Here is a 16,835-nt window from a genome sequence, read left to right on the forward strand (position 1 = left end):
TTTTTTTTTTTTTTTTTTTTAAATAACTGTTTATGTAAAAGAATATAAATCTTCAAGATATCCAAAGCTTAAAAGAAATTAAAATCATATGCATAAGCTGTTGTCAGGGGAGCCCTTTTACATGAAGTCATCAAGATTACAACAACAAACAAACGAAAAAAAGAAATTTAGATTCCCCAATGGAGCACGTACAGAATTCTGTTCGGATGGCATAGATGATGCAGCATTCACACACGTTTAAGGATCTGACACTCCAACATGCAGCCACCGTGGGTGCCTTTATGAGTCTCACAACGAGTGACAACCAGACACGAGCACTGCTGTTCTGCTGCTGTCTGAATAGCTGACCCTTTTTAAAATGAAACTGAGGCTATCGTTTTGGCCAGGTCTTGATTAAGTTACGCAGGTTTTGGTTTAGCGAGGTCATAACTGGCAGTGTCTGCTGCCAGATAACAGCCAAAGCAGGACCAACTGAATTCCTACCACAGACCACAGTGATGGACTCAGACCAGAGACACCACCGCAGTCGGCCGAATCTTCCTGTTGACGAGAAAAGAGGAAATCATTTAACATTAATTACAATTAAATTTCCTGAGAAGCAATCTACATTTAACTCTTCAACATTTTGAACTATCCTTGAGGCATCCTTATTGGTCTTATATATGTTATTTTGCCTAAAATAACAGCAAATAATTCCTGGAAGTTTGTCTGATTTTTGATACAAAGAGTGGTATTACTACATTAACTATAAGCATGGGAGGATTAAATACTTACAAGGCTTCCTGCAGTCACTTATGAACTAGATGGGATACTTACACAATCAAACAAGAAATGCTATACCCGGGGGCCCCAGTAAACCACATCTATATTCCTTAAAATTACACCGATTTGGAGATTTTGAGTATCACTTCATTGTGAGGAAAGACGGAAGAACAGGTTCAAGGTTAGAAAACAAATGCTGGAATATGTTCATGTTCATTTCATCAACATGATCGCACATTAAAATGAATATGCTCTGCAGGTGAAGATATGATCAAAGAGAATGAAAATCCTTTCTCTGTCTCTGATCCTGTATTTAAGTATAAGAACCAAATTTTCTGTTGGCTTTCTGTACACATTTGATGCAGCCTGTAGAGAAGACACCGGCCCGTTTGAGGGCTCACTCTGAGCTGCACCGCTCTGTCACACGTCAGTGGACCTAACCATTCATTATGCCACACAGCGATCACACCTCTTTTCCCCATTCCTCTTTACCATTAATTGCTGTCGTTTGGTCCCACATTGCCTATAATGCATCATACCTTTCACATTATAGACCTATTCATTAGTCTGGCTGAAATACATTTGATACCTGTTCTGGAGTCTGTAACATCTTTACACCTTCTTGTTTCTCAGGACTGATACAATCTATGTTTAGCTGCCTAAAACACCGGGACAATGTTCCAGCCATCCCCTGCACTGCTCTGTCCACTGAGTCTGAGATTCATGGGTAGCTCTGAAGGCTGAAAATATTTGGTTTTCCTCTTGTTTTCACTGTATTCTGTACCCATAGTATAAAAAGACACTTTCCATTTTCCAAGAGATTCCAAGCCCCCAACGACAAGACAACAGTGCGGGTGGGAAGGGACCTTGGTATATTAGGAACTGGGGAATCTTCTTGAAGAGGAAGGACATATGCAGGGAAGGACAGATTGCACCTTAACAGTAACAGAGCCTGGCTGCTGGCACAGAAATTAAAAAGGTTTTAGAACAGAAAGCAGAGGAAAGCCAACGGGCATGGTACAGCTCCTGGCTCAGACTGACATGCCACTGAGGCATATGTAACTAATATTCAACGTGCCTCAGAAAAGGCTCAGGAGGGTTGGGGATAAAAAGTACAATCAGGATAAATACGAAAGGGTGATTAAAACACCTTTAATTTATTGGCACATCCTTAAGCAAAACTTTCAAGTGCTTCTACACCAATGCTAGGGACATAAAATTAAGATGGAGGAATGAAGACAAGTCATCAGTGAACCATCCCAAAACAATACACATATCAGAAACCTGGTGGAAGGAGAATAATCAGTAAGACAGAGCATTGACAGGCTACCAACTTTGTAAGAATGCCAGTGTAGGACATACAGCAGAAGGGTAGTATGCAAAGGATAATACAAAGTGGAATAGCATAGAAGTACTACAGGAAGAAAGAAAGTGTGATGGAATCTCTGTGGGTAAGAAATTTCAGAGTCTAATAATAAAAATGTAATACTAGGATTGCACCGCTGACCACCTGATCGAAGTGACAATATCAATCATGAAAGATTGATATGAAATATGTGAGATTAGAGAAGCCACATATAGACTAGATCGATGCCTTATCAAAAAGAGATGTAGAGATCACATTTTTGGATATGATAAATGACTGCTTTTTGGAACAAACAGTCTTTGAATCTTTAGTGGTGCACTGAGCCCGCCTCAAAATTATTAGTAGAGAGCTGCTCTGTGTAGTATAGTATGGCATAGTTCTAGTAGCTCTGTAGACCACATTGCAATAGGATGTAGCATTGTTGTGTGAGAGATCAGGCCAAACAAATCCAAAACAAAAGATACTCATTTCAAGAAAGGGAACTACGTGAAAATTACCAAAAGCAGTTAAAAAAACCCAAACAACCCCAAAACCAAGAAAACAGAAAAATACCTTAACAAACAAACAAACAAACAAAAAGCAGAAAGCAGGAAAAAAACTAGAAGCATCATCTCAAAAAGCAAGTTCCTCACAAGGATACAGAAGAATATTTAGAAACATTGCCTTAGATATCCAGGTAAAATGAATGCTACAATTAGAACAATCAACCACCCACCCCCTCCCACAAAAACCCAACCCTCAAACAAATGAAAAAACAGCAACCACCTCCCCCCCCAAAAAAAAAAACCCCAAACCCAAAACCCCAAAGAAGCACCCCTGCATGAATCAGTAGGGAAATTCAGTACACTGTCATAGGGAAAAGGTCAGTATTTAAGAAATTAAGTTTACTCAAATGGGCAAGAACAGGAAAGCACATAAAAATGGCAGATAAGATATAAACAGGAACTTAGGAGGGCTGATAAAGAATTTTTGATGACCTCCCTGAAAAATATACTGAAAACAATAGTAGAAAGTTTTGAATAAATCAAAAGCATGAATCCAGATATGGAGTTAGAGAAACTGCTTGATAACAGAGGTGTAAAGAGGGAACTTGGGGATTACAGGGCACAGCAAAGGAATTCAGTGAGTTCTTTGTGTCACTTTTAAGGGGTGAAGACTTCAATGAGATTCCCACCAGACACAATGCATTCTTTAAAGCAGAGAGGTCAGAAGAATCAGAATCAGTTTGGAATACATATAAAGAAAATCAGATAAAGCAGACAAATTAGACTCAATACGTCATCAGGAATTATAGCATTCACCAACAGTCTCCTTTAGAAACTTGGATGTAAAAAAAACCAAAACAAAACTCAGCATTCACGTTGTTCAGAAAAAAAAAAGGAAAAAAAAAAAATCATTCTGTCCTAAAGCAAATAGCTCACATTAGCTGCTAGTTCTTTAGTCATTAGCCATTTCCAGACTTGTCTCTGTCATCTGTTAGTTTTATAATTTAGTTCTACAATTTTGGCTTAGGTGTTTTTTTTTTTGTTTTTTAGTTGATTGCACTCTACAAGTTCAAAATTCCTAAGGTTTCCGGTCAACAAGTAAGTCATAAGTGAACTCTGCTGCACCAGATTTGGAGTAGGATGCTAAGATTTGAAGATGCACTGAACTTTCTGGTTTATTTAGTTTGGCTCTGTCGCTTTTTGCATCTGCATTGTGTCTTGTCATGTAGCTTTATTTCTATTCAAAGCACCTAAAAATAACCCTGTTGCTTCTTCCGCACAGTGAGTACCATCAGAAAGAGAATTATCAGTAAAGGTTTCTTCTCACATGAATTCAATGAACAGTACTCAGTGTTACCTCTTGGTATATAAGATTCTTACCACTGAAATTACTTAGAAGAGCCATCTTTGAAGAAATAGTCTAAAGTAAAGCAAGAGGTTTAAAATTTTCCAACAAAGGGGAGATGTCTGAAGAATAAGAAAGAAGTAAATTGAAGATCTTAAACAAAATTGTGCATAATAGGAAGGGGAAAATATCATTATAGTGAAAATGGAACCCAGTATGGATAGAGTAGATGGACCTCCACATATAGAATTATACAGTACTCAGCTTTCATGTCACCTCCCCATTAGACCAAATATTGGGTAAATTACGTTGATGAATTAAGCCTACCACTACATATACTTGAAAAAACCTCCATTCTGTTGCCCATTTCTATTTGCTTTTTCAGATTTTTTTTTAAACTACATCACAATTTATGGGTACTGCTTTTACATTCAACAGTTATACTATGTAGTATTCCTATTGGATTGAAAAGAAATATTTTAATATGTTTTGCTCTCTCCCTAAGACTACACAGAGCAGTTTAAAAAAGATTTACAACTTCACAACAGTGGAGAATGTCTTGGAAGCCTCATGCAGGAAAGACATCTTTTTCTTATGAATGGCAGAGCTAAACTGTACTAGATAAAAGTATACAAGGTTTATACACATATTTCAAGGTTGGTGAGATTTTAACCTCATATTGATCAAAGTCACATTGAATTTCTGAGGTTTGTAGACCAATTTACAGTGGTAAACCAGCAGTTCTGCCAAGAACAATTTCTAAATATTCTCTCTGGAGTCAGTTACTCTTTTGTGTCCTAAGCCAAGACAAAAACAGTAGTGGCAAAGAAGGTACAGTAAATCCTATCTAAATTACTTTTTTGTCCCCAGCATTGCATGTTGTACTTTTCTTGTGTGCTTTAACTGTTGCGAAAATTACAAGAAATGTAAATAAAAAAAGGAGGAGAAAGTCTGATTACATGCTGATTTGCATGAATTCAAAAGATCAACAGTTTTTTGGAAATGAGTGGGATCCCATCATTAATTTGGAACCAGATTGAGCAAAACGTCAGTTTTGAATGGTCTTCAAAATGTCCTCTTTGAAAACTTTCTCCTGTTCCTGAGCTTTAAGAAAATTTTGCAGCTGTTTCCTATAAATGTTATTCTTGAGATTTCTTATAAAATTTCTTATAACAAATTACATAGCAACATTTCATCTTCTCTTTACCTTATCTTATCTTTATGTCTGCCAGTGCAATTAGACACTGAACTATTTTTAAGCAGTTTCACTGAAATTTTCCAGCCCATTACATTAGTTACTACATTAGTCACACAGAAAACCTGAATAACCAACAGATCAGTTGGGGATGACCTCTCTTTGTTATCTTCAAAATAATATTCTGTAAATTATTTCTCTTTGAAGAGAGAAAGAATTGGAAAAGAAATTGGAAATAATCCTTTTTAGGCAGTTGCATTTCATCAGGAGTATATCAGAAATTCCTTGCATTAGTAAGTCACATGTCAAATTTCTTTGCGTGCTCGAGGTAGAGAAGTGTCAAATCCAAATGTCATCTCCTTCATGTCATGCCTTACTATGATAACTCTAGAGAGGGTTAATTTACAACATCACACACTGTGAAAATTATTCAGCACTTGCAGAATTGAAATGAATGCTTCTCTAAAACCATATATTAATTGTTAAGCATCAAACTCATATATTCATTGCTATATATCAACATTTCCTTGAAGGCAGTGCCAGTCCATAATTTTAAAGATACACATAGAAATATAGATACATATACATGGGCATACATGTCTAAGTCTATACACATACCTGTTACTCCTTTAGAAGTACACTATAACTATTTAATGCACTAAAAATTTGTCTTGAAACCTTAATCATTTATCAGAACCCATTGTGCTACACTGACTATAAAAAGGATAAAACAACCGCATCTGCCAGAAAGCTTCTGATCTGGCCTTTGATATCAGCTGGTTACCTCAAAGTTATATCTTCTATAAGCATATATTTTAAATGTTTCATATTGCATGGAGAACACCTTTACTTTTATTCGAGTCATTTCAAGTTCCAATGCATGGTCTTTCATAAATTTTTTGTTTCCCTTCTTTGTCCGGACTGCCACACAAAGCTGTCAAAGCTGTACAGCTACCCGCACATAGATCAGGGATACAGCCAATCCCATCAAGATGTAGGCAGTTTTCTGGGCTGCTAATCACCTTCAAAGCTCCCACTGACACCCCTGGGAGCTGATGGAAATAAAACATTCCCAGAAGTGGCTAAAAACTTGTAGAGTTCTTCTCTGTTCTCAGGCATGCCAAACAAAACCACTGTGCATATACAAAGTAAGCGCAAGCGGTGCAAGGAGGTGATAAAGACTATTTTGTTACCCTTGATGAAAAAAAAAAAAAAAAGCAGCTGCTGTTATTGAACCTGATCAACAGGTTTGTATCTGTGTTGGCTTCAGTGATTTTAATAAAACCACACAGATTAATGTCCAGTGAGAACCCATTTCCAAAATCACAAAGTTATTAAAAAAAGGATGGATGAACAAAATTACCTTTATAACTTTCTGCTGCCAAAAGTCTATCAGCTAAAATTATATTTTGTGGGTTTCCCAGTATTTTGGTTTGCCTTCTTCGGCAGAAAGACCATTTTGGACATAAAGAATTCAGTTCAAGGTGAGTCTCTGCTGCTTTATGTACATTGGACAGTAGCTTTTTAATTAAAATAAGGTTACTTGCAGAGCAAATTGCATGAGTAAGAACATGAGATGTTAATCTTCTAGATTTTAATGTGAAATACCAGTGGCTTGGGGGAAGGAACTTTCGCCCTTCCTTACAACCTTCAGCCATGGCTGTGCAAGTTCCTACGTTTGCTAGAAATTAGATCATTTAAATACAGAATAGGAAACTTCAAAATTACTCACATACAGCTGTTAAACAGACCTTTAAGCTTTTTTTCACTGATGTTCCAGTGATATTAATTGAACCTTCCCCCCAAGTATAAAGAGAATATAAATTATTGAGAAAATGTGTGTTCTAAATTGTTACAATTTTCCATATTTTACTACACTAACTCTGAAAAATGACCTCTAAGTTTCCATTTCTGCCTCTCCGTTGGCTTTACTTTGATAGATATGTTAGTATCTCCCTCTAGTGGTTTTCTGAGTAATAATATTGATCAGAACCCCCCCAGCGTACAAGGTCATGAATTTTATTTCGATCAGCACTTCTCTTGCATACACCTCACTAGCACAGCAGTGCGCACTCTCCCACCATTAAATGCAAAACAGTCTAAAATGCCAAAGCTTTCGTTATGAACCCCAGAGTCTGCACTAGGTCAACATGCAGGACTTCATGTAGCCATGTACTTCATTAGAAGAAAAAACCCACCTTCTGCTGTAATTAGGCAATGATTTAGGTTGCAAAAAATTAAAAAGCAAAACTATGATTTCACTGAATTCATAGTATAACCAAATTGATGCACACTATTACCTTCCATCATTAACATTTGCATAAATTGAGTGCAGTGAAACCTCCTCACTCTTCTCAATAGCAACACTTACTCTTACACAGAGCACTCATCCTTGCTATCCCTAAGTACAGCTTTATTTTCACAGGTATTATAGTCTCTTCTAATTACTTTGTACTTTTGTTTGTCTCTGTGCAGAAAACCTTCTTCTGTTTCATTTTAACAGGGACAAGGGAAAAATGTTTTGAAGGGAATGACATTGACTCGGTTGGTACATGTCTCAAAGAGCTCTCAAAGAGCTCACCATATAAACCCAACAGGTTCCCGTGTCTTTGTATTTGCTAAGGGAGAGGCCCTTGTGATTTATAATTGTGATTTATAAGGCTCCAGACAGGGTTTTTTCATATTTAATTTCCCTTAATATTGCAATAGTAAATTGCTCCAGATTGTTGCTTCTGGGACTAGCTTCATTCTGTTTTCTTTTGTATGCTTAGTAAGTAAAAAAGTCTGCTAATTTTTTAAGCCAAGAACAAAACAAAAAATTAGAGAAAGTAACTGACCATCCACACCACATGAAAACTTGCAGAAAAATGAAGATAGGAGCGGACATCATGGCAGAGGCACGACTCGTTGTGCATATAGGCTGATCCTATTAATAACAGGCAAAGTAGCAAGTAGAGGAAAGGAAAGAAAACACAGAAAAAAAGACATACAAGATGAGATATCATGCAGATTGCTGGCAGTTAGCAGAGTTAATGTGAAAGCATTCACCCAAGAGCAACAGATTCACAGCAAATTTTGCAAATAAACTTAACCAAAACAATCCACTGTTACAAAACACATGACTTTTACACACTGATTAGCACATCAAGCTAGTGAGCAAGAGTTGTACTTTCACACACAATTGTATCAGGAGAATTTGGAATATGTACGATGGCCAAATAGTTTTTGGATGTTTTTTCAACTTTGTTTAACCTTTGTTGGCCCGTAGGAAGACTTCCTTTTTAAAATAAAATTTGGTTACTAGAAAAATGCACTGAATACCAACTGTCTGGACTTTTTTAACGCTACTGACATCTCAGTAATTGTGCCTCATTAAAGAAAAGCAGAGAATATACTGAAACAAAACTTGGTATACAGCACTTATAGCCAACTAACTGCACTAGTTTTGGACAACCTTTTTGTTGTAGAAATGGGACGAGGCATTACAAATGCATTTTGAAAATATTTATCTTATGTAATGGCAGGTACTTCCCTGTTCAGTACTTTTTGTCTTGAAATTTATTCTGAACAATTTGAATTCAACATATTCTCTTTCATATAGTATTTTGAAAGGTAAAACAGAGAGTATATTCAAAATAATTTATGTATGTGGCACAGTTATAATTTTTCTCCTTCAAAATTGTAGTGTATGCAATACAGGGAGTACTAAACAGCACAGTTTTGCTGATTTCAGTAAAGCAATGCGCTTTTATACCTGTCAAGAATGTGACCTAAAGTCACACATTTGCAGAATTTCTAAGAGGAACAACATCCTAAACCAGATATAATGTTTTTAATAATTTAAAAACATCTTAAATAATATTTGGAAACACTAATATAAAAATACTACTTCTAAGCCAGGATTATCACCTATTTGTGAAAGCCATAGAAGAACTGAATTTCACAGCATTATACAGAGACCATCAGTTCTATGCTCACTGATGTTTTTTTTTTTTTTTTCCTTAGTGGGAATCATGTGTGAAAGTGCAATGGAAAGGCAGATAAGAAAGCAGCTGTTAATTTTATGTTAATCATGGGATACTTGAAATAGAATGGCTATGGTCTAGAGTGAACAGTATGTTTAGTGATAGATAGGTTACCAGGCACCAAGGTACATTTAAACATAGTTTTCACTGCTCTTCTAAAACAGCTCTACAATTGTTTTTAAAGATTTAAAGTCTTACAAGTTCAGTTTTACCTGTTTGGCTTCATCAAAACAGACATCAGGACCCTTTCTGTATCTAGGTTGTTTGACCATTTCACAAGGATTTGGCCCTTCATCTGTTTCTCTGGTTAAGGAGCATGACTGTTTTTCGTGCATCGTACGTTAGTAGGATTAACATTCTGTTACTTTTGTGGGAGAAGAAAAGTTTTATGCTAATTCAGATAGTACTGAAATAAACATGAATAGTCACAGTTCCTTGTTTAAATTAAAGAAAACTGAATCAAACCAACCCTCTGGATAAATAGAAATAAAATACTTTTTTTTTTTTTATACTCCTTTAATCAAGAAAATAAACATCCTGAGTGACTTTTCAGAACCAGTACTTCCAGAACCGTACACAAAATAAAAATAAATGCTGAGTTTTTTTAAGATTTTCTGTATTGCTTTTATTACCATTGCATAAATATTACAGAATATATTTGATAAAGTAGTAAACTTTCAGTGGTGCTGATTGGTTATAGCATATGTTACCATTGAGTTATTCTGCTAAAATGAAGATACACAGTAAAAGCGAGGAAGCCTGTTTGGAAAAGTAATGCTATATACAGGCTGAAAATTGAAGTGAAGGCTTGGAACTACTGGTTTTATTATATGTACACCAATATTACCCCAAATATTATAGAGATGATCATCCCACTATAGGCTTTGATACTAAATGACAGAAAACCTAGTCAGATCTCATTAGCATTTCAGTGATGGAAACAGGGAAACTGCTGTCCATACTGACAGCAGAACAGCAGGATAGAAATGGGAGCAGTGACGTGCTATTAATTAGCTAAATGTAAACGTGAGGTAATGCTTTAGCTTACGTCTCTGAAATCTGTAATTGCTGATATTTAAGTGTAAACACCATACTTCACATTTGCCACAGGCTAACAAGGGACACCAGTCATTGCAGTGTACTTGAAAGGCACAAATATTGTAAACTGCAAAACCATCTTCTGTTGAAACCTGCTTATATTACCATTCAGAATGTTAAGCTTTTTTTATTCCACTGTTGGCAGTACACACATTAAAGCTAAGTTAGAGTGTTTTAAAAAAATTGAGCACCAAAACTTTGCTTATCTTAGTATCTCTAACTGATACGTGAAGCAATCCTATTCATGAACTACTGTGGAGTGCTACAGCAGCTTCATTGCAATGAGTGAAGATTCCCAATGGAAGAGAAGGCAAGAGGATGGGGAATTTAGTTCTACAGATCCACATCTGCCTTCATTCAGATGTTATCAGATTCACCTCCCCTTTCCTCTGTCGGGGCCCAGCTGAAAGGGAAGTCGAAACGTAGAAATATTCTTAAAGACCATGTGCACAAGCAAAGTTGTACCAGCCAGAAGGAAGCAGAGTCTAATAATAACCATCTGAATAGCACCCAAAGGTCATTCTGTCTGCTTCTGTGATGTTATGCTACATCTGCATTTCACAATGTACCTTAGTTATAGAAAAGAGAGAATAGCTTAGTACCGCATAGTTGGAACGAAAATAAAATAGTTCATGTGGTCAATATAAGCCCACCCAGCTGCTCTGGCTGCCATTTGAGGTCATTTATTGCTTTCTAGAAGGTTTGGGCCCCACAGGGAAATGCAAGTCATGTGCCCATTTCCCATCAAACGTGCTTCATTTTCTATAGCGAGTGCTGTCTATGAATTCAGACAGTGGCAACAGTTAATCAAACTGTCATGGACTGGAGCCAATTAGAATATTAGGATGTGTTTACATAGTTCTGTGATGACATGGATATTGCTTCCACCCCAATGTAACTTCCTTTTCAGGCCCAGCGTAGATGGAATTCCAGTTTTATTCATGTGGCATTGCTTGTGCCAAAGAAACATAGTCATCTCTACCACCATATGCTTTTCTTTCAGGAATGGGAGAGGCTGTCTCAACGAACTTCCTGACATGGACAAAGGTATTACGAATTGCTTGCCATATTCTGTCATAAACATCCAAATTATGATTTGATTTACCATCTCTGGCATGCTATCCTCAAGCATATATGGCAGAGAAAAATTGAGGTGAATTTCTCCTGGCCTAGAATAGGTGTATGTTGCTTTTATATATCTCCATCACCATCACCTACAGGTATCTACTGGAGTGAACAGGCTAAAGGCATAGAGATTGGCATGAAGGTGGTTGTAAATTAGAACAACCTTTCACATGCCTTTAATTCTAATGCATGTGTTGCAAGGACTCTGCTTAGCACGTATGCCACCTATGCCTCCAGCCAGCTCTGAAGAAATTCTATGCTAGCAGCTGGATAAACTCTAGCCTTTGATGCTTAAAGCAGTTTCCACAAGTAGTAAGCAGTTCTCACTGGCACTGAGCACACACTAAAGTGCCCCCATCACTTCACCTCAGTGTTGCAGGCATCAGTGCAGCATCCCAACTTTTCATGACCAAACACTCTTATCTTGGTGTTGCCCTTTTTTGTTATTTCTCTAGACAGACATACCCTTGTCTTTTCCAAAGGCTGAACAAACCCAGGACTAAGGCTCCCCTTGCCTGTCCTGTGCTCCAGGTGCCAACCACCTTGGTGGACCTTCACTGGACTTCCTCCAGTATGTCAGTGTGGTACTGGGGTGCCCTAAACTGTACACAGCACTCCAGATGTGGTCTTACCAGTGCTGAAGAGATGGGATGGATCAGTTCTAACCTGCTGACTACACTCTCGCTAACATAGCCCAGGATGTGATGGGACCTCTTTATTGCAAGGCACAGTGCCAACTTCCTGTCCATCATGATACTCAAGTCCTTTTCTGCAAAGCTGTTTCTAGGCACACCACCCCCAGCCCGTCCAGCTGTATGTCATTATTCTACACTGGATCCAAGACTGCATCTGCCTTTTGGAAACTTCATTAAGTTCCTGTGAGTCCACTTCTCTTTAGGTCCTCACAAATAACAGCTTTGCTCTCTACTTCAATGAACGCTGCCTCAGATGATTTGTGATATCATCCACAAATATCTGCTGCTTCAAGTACTCCAATGGCAACTGTGCTACTAATATGTACACAAACAGGCCATTTTTTTCCAAATATATTCCAGTATATCATAGCCAAAAATCAATCCACACTACTAAATAACATGATTTTAAAGGATACCCGGCTTCTCCGCTTGCATCAGTGGTTTTGGGTCACAGGAGCGGCACAGCAGTTGGCTGTCACTAATAATGAATACTAGATTGGTGTTTGAAATCTTCTCGGCATGATAAAGTCTGGAAAAAAAGCCAACAAAAACCTATGTTTAAATGAAGCAAGGAAATCCGTATTTGAGAAGGACACAGAGTATTGGAATAAAAGTAATCCAACTTCACAGATTCAGTCTGCCTGCTACTGTTTATCTTTTCCATTAACGAACAGCAAGAAACATTTATAACAAATTTTCTAATCTTTTCGACATTTCCATGGTTCCCCCTTCCAACTAGACTTATTAGTGGAAAAAATGGAAAAGAGCATAAAATGACTTTAATTGAGTTAATAGCTAGCTCTCAACTGCTACAACAGTAACTGTACTGAGAAATAAAATCAGTTCAGCCTGAATGCTTCCCTTAACTACACTGAGAAAACCCCCAGCCACAAAAGCAACCAACCAACCAACCAACCAAAACCCCACCACATAAACCTGTCTGTAAGAAGGGTGAGAAAAAGGTTTAGGGTATGTATGCTGTGCATTGGATGTATATTTGTTGTATTTTTGTGTACATATAATTCCACAAAAGGCCTTTAAGTTAGCAGGGTCATTTTCAATTTACAAATAATTGAATCGGCAGTATTATACCTTTAAGCTACAGATACTACACTTCATGCCTTAGATAATAAAGGTAAGGATATTTCTGGGTTTTTCAAGGATAATTTTAATGTACAATTTAAATTTACTTGAAAGGCAGACAGACTTTCAAAAAAGCAGAGAAAAAATCTAAATATTTCTTAGTCATTAATAAAATATATTCTACCTGTCAAAGAGGTAAATTCAGGACAATCTAACAGGTTAATTGCTTTTAGTGGATTCTAAATACATTTTTATGCACACATAAATTAGCAAGCAAGCCTTTTCATATAGGTGGTTATTTACTCTATATAAACAGAGTTTTATTACTCAGGTGTGAATTGATCGGATTATTTTTGAAATTCCACAGATGATGAGTTCGTACCACTGATTGGGTACAATAAGAGGACAAAATACCTGTTAATTAAATAACTCATGTTGTGATTACATATCTGGTTGTTTTAACCAGCTTAAATTGTCCTTTTGTGCTCATTCCCACACTATTTTTGCAATACTAGCATAATAATTTCTGTAGTCTTTCAGTAAACTGAACTAAAGAACTCTTCTGAAAACTCTCCAGATTAAAAAAAAAAAAAAAAAAACAACCACAAAACCACAACGAAAAACCAAACCAAAAAACCCTACAAAAACAAAACCAAAAAACCCAGCTTAATGAGTTCTCTGCACAACCAGTACCACATAGACACATACCAGCAACATGGAGGAGGAAGTATGGAAGTGGGAAAAAATGTCTGTGTGTTTTGGCTGTATTCACCATTCTCCAATGTCCTCTGTTTTTCTTTCCTGGCTTGAAATATTGTCTTCAAGGAGTTTGAAATCTGACTTTTAATTTCTAAGACATTTTCAGAAACTCCTAATGTATGCAAACTTTCAACCCAGCAGGCTTTTGTATGAAACACAGAACTGGGTCCAAGTTGCTATGCTTCTTAAGTATCCAATTTTTTTAACATAACATTAAACATCATCTTGAAGTGGCACAAGGAGCCCAAAGAGTAATTCTTTTAATCACAAAACAAAACAGCATGGTTTGCTTAATAATACCCACAGCTTTTAAATCATGAGCACTATTGACTAGAAGGTAAATTTGAAGATAAATTGCATAATCTTCTTGACCATCAAAAATGCCGATACATAAGCAGATTAAAGAAAATTATCTCCTTCTGAATACTGCAGAACACCTTTAAGTTCACATGATAAACTAAAAGAAAACAAATTGTAACAGAGATAGAAATACGATTTTCATGGAGCATATACAGATTATAAAACCAAAGTTTGACTAAAATATTTCTATAATTCTTTAATTTTTACAACTAAAATTCATTCTAATCAAATAGAAAGAGAATGCAATTTATCATTTTACTGCTGCATACTTCTCTGTCTTGCTTATGTAAATTTGATGTAATTAATCCAAAATATATTTTTTGTTCTTATAATAGTGTCATTATCTTTTGTAAAATAAATGACTATCCCAAAGTTATTATTTATATTGAAGAAATTTTACCTGGAGCAATTTATACAGTCTACTATCCCACCAAAGGATTTATCATCATTTTCAAAGAAATACTGAGTTTGCTCAGTGATACAGCTCGTTTTAGGCAGGGCGGCACCGAAATCATCATCTTCCATATCAGCTGACAGAAAGAAGAAAATAAATAAATAAGCAATGACATTTTAAAGTCACAGACACAATGGGGAGATCCAAATATGGCCCCCAGCCTAAATTCTTACCTTCTACTTCACTCAAAGTTGACTCTTTAACATTCTCTTGACTTACCTGCTTCAAGGAAACGTGGAAAAGTCAAGCTCAAAAACAGCTGCTGTAAGATAGACCTGAACACAGAAAGACAATATATATTTGTTAAATGCTCTTTGTCTTCTTCATTTTTTAATGAATCCTTAAAAACTACTCAAATGAGAGTTATTAACAACAAAATCATCATGGTTTATTATGCTTTTGCCAGTTATTAAAGCTGTGTTTCTTTAAACCTTACAGTTAGACTCTGGTTTTCTTTTCACACTTTCTCCCAGGTCTTCTTTCACACTAATCTTTTATTCTGCTGTTGAGGTTTGCTATCATTTGTGCCCATAACTCACATACTGGAAATGTTATCATGCCATCCATGTCCTCTTTTTATTCCTCTGCAGGAGGCAGAAGAGGCATGTTGGCGTTCCTCTAACTCTTAAACCAACCAGAACTCCTTTTGAACACGCTCAGGGAAAATGCTCCTGAATTAGGTACTTTACACTGATTAAGGTTCATTAAATTGCTGAGAAGGAGACGAACACTGGAATATTACAAGTACATTATAAAAATCATTACTGTAGCAGTTGACTTTTAAAATCATCTCTATTCCTGCTCTTGCGGTATGGAATATATTTTCCTCCTAGATGCTGCCAAAACACTTAGGCTTAAAGAGCTTCATTTATTTCATATTATTTTTCTTCACTCATGATCATATTTTTCCTATTTTATTTACTTGAAGTAAGTACTGGCTTGCCACATACATGGCCCCCTTCTCCTCTATCAACCTGTCAAAACAGGAATTGCAACAGTTGCATTCCTTGACTCCCTGCTTTGGCTTAAACCTTCTTAAGTTGTAGTTTCTTGTCATCTTGTTTTACGTTTGCTTCTACCTACAAATATGACCTGATCTCTCCTCATCTCATTCTGTTCTAACGTCTGTTCTGCAGAGAGAAGGGACTGTACAACTTTATTCGACCTCCAAGATTTTTTCCTTTTCTCCTTATCCAGTGTGATCCACGTGTAAAGAAACTGAATTTGCCCATCACCTCTCCAGTGGAGGCGTTGCCTGAAGGAGCTCTGGACTCACATCCACAGCTTTGTGCCTTGAATCATCAGAGGGACAGTGTGCCAACTGTCATGGATGAGAAGAGACCTGATGCCATTCAACAGTGATGCAATTTGCTGACAGAAAATAGCAATCCTTTGTACAGGCTTACTACAGAATTTACAGGGAACTGAGAGAAAAAGGAGCCTGGGAAAACTAAAATCTTCTGAGTTAAAAGAGCATGAAGGAGAAACAATATGTACTCTCTTAACTAAATGCATATAAATTTTGAAAATTATCACTCACACCTTTATCACACATTGTTGCCTGAAACACTATAGCTTTCTTTAATAACCTGGTTTCTCTTATTTCCCTGCGTTTGGTTTTGCCAGGTGTCTCACTGAATCCATTTTTGGTCAGCCCTTTTCACTCTGCTTGCTTAATGGCCTTCTCTGCCTGCTTCTGACCTAGATTCTATTAAAAACATGTCCATAGAAAGTACTTTCATGTGGCGCTTTCAAGTTAAACATCACACAAAATAAACCTCAGGTCTAAATTGAGTCCAGACCACTGAGTCTGATTTGAACACTGATAAACTAAAGTTTCTCTGTCTGAGAAGAGCTCAAGTTTTTCTTCTGGATTATTGCCCATCTCCAGTTTTTGAGGTTTGCTGTTCTTCAAGAAAACCAAGTTTTTTGCTCTTTCTGTTAACAAAATGTAAGCAACAATAAAAACCAACATACAATTTTCATAGTGCTATCTGTGAGAAAATTACTATATGTTTGTTCAGCTGCTATATACTTTAACTCTTAGCTTCATAAAGTAGGTAATTTATTCCAGCTTGATAAT

The 16,835-nt window shown here is 36.7% G+C and overlaps 1 protein-coding gene across 5 annotated transcripts in view; it reads right to left on the reverse strand.

Moving 5' to 3' along the window:
- Positions 1-423: 423 nt before the first annotated feature.
- CACNA2D1 (calcium voltage-gated channel auxiliary subunit alpha2delta 1) overlaps positions 424-16,835 on the reverse strand; it is a gene marked incomplete at both ends in the record, with an annotated part of 429,826 nt that continues 413,414 nt past the window's right edge. For all 5 annotated transcript variants that reach the window (XM_082308450.1, XM_082308448.1, XM_082308449.1 and 2 more), the window contains 5 exons: positions 424-540; positions 9,391-9,473; positions 12,513-12,625; positions 14,699-14,828; positions 14,972-15,027. In XM_082308450.1, the coding sequence (XP_082164576.1) occupies positions 424-540; positions 9,391-9,473; positions 12,513-12,625; positions 14,699-14,828; positions 14,972-15,027 (499 nt within the window). The remainder of the gene's footprint in view (positions 541-9,390; positions 9,474-12,512; positions 12,626-14,698; positions 14,829-14,971; positions 15,028-16,835) is intronic.

The sequence above is a fragment of the Platalea leucorodia genome, assembly GCF_965183815.1.
Source record: "Platalea leucorodia genome assembly, chromosome: 4".
Classification (NCBI taxonomy): domain Eukaryota; kingdom Metazoa; phylum Chordata; class Aves; order Pelecaniformes; family Threskiornithidae; genus Platalea; species Platalea leucorodia.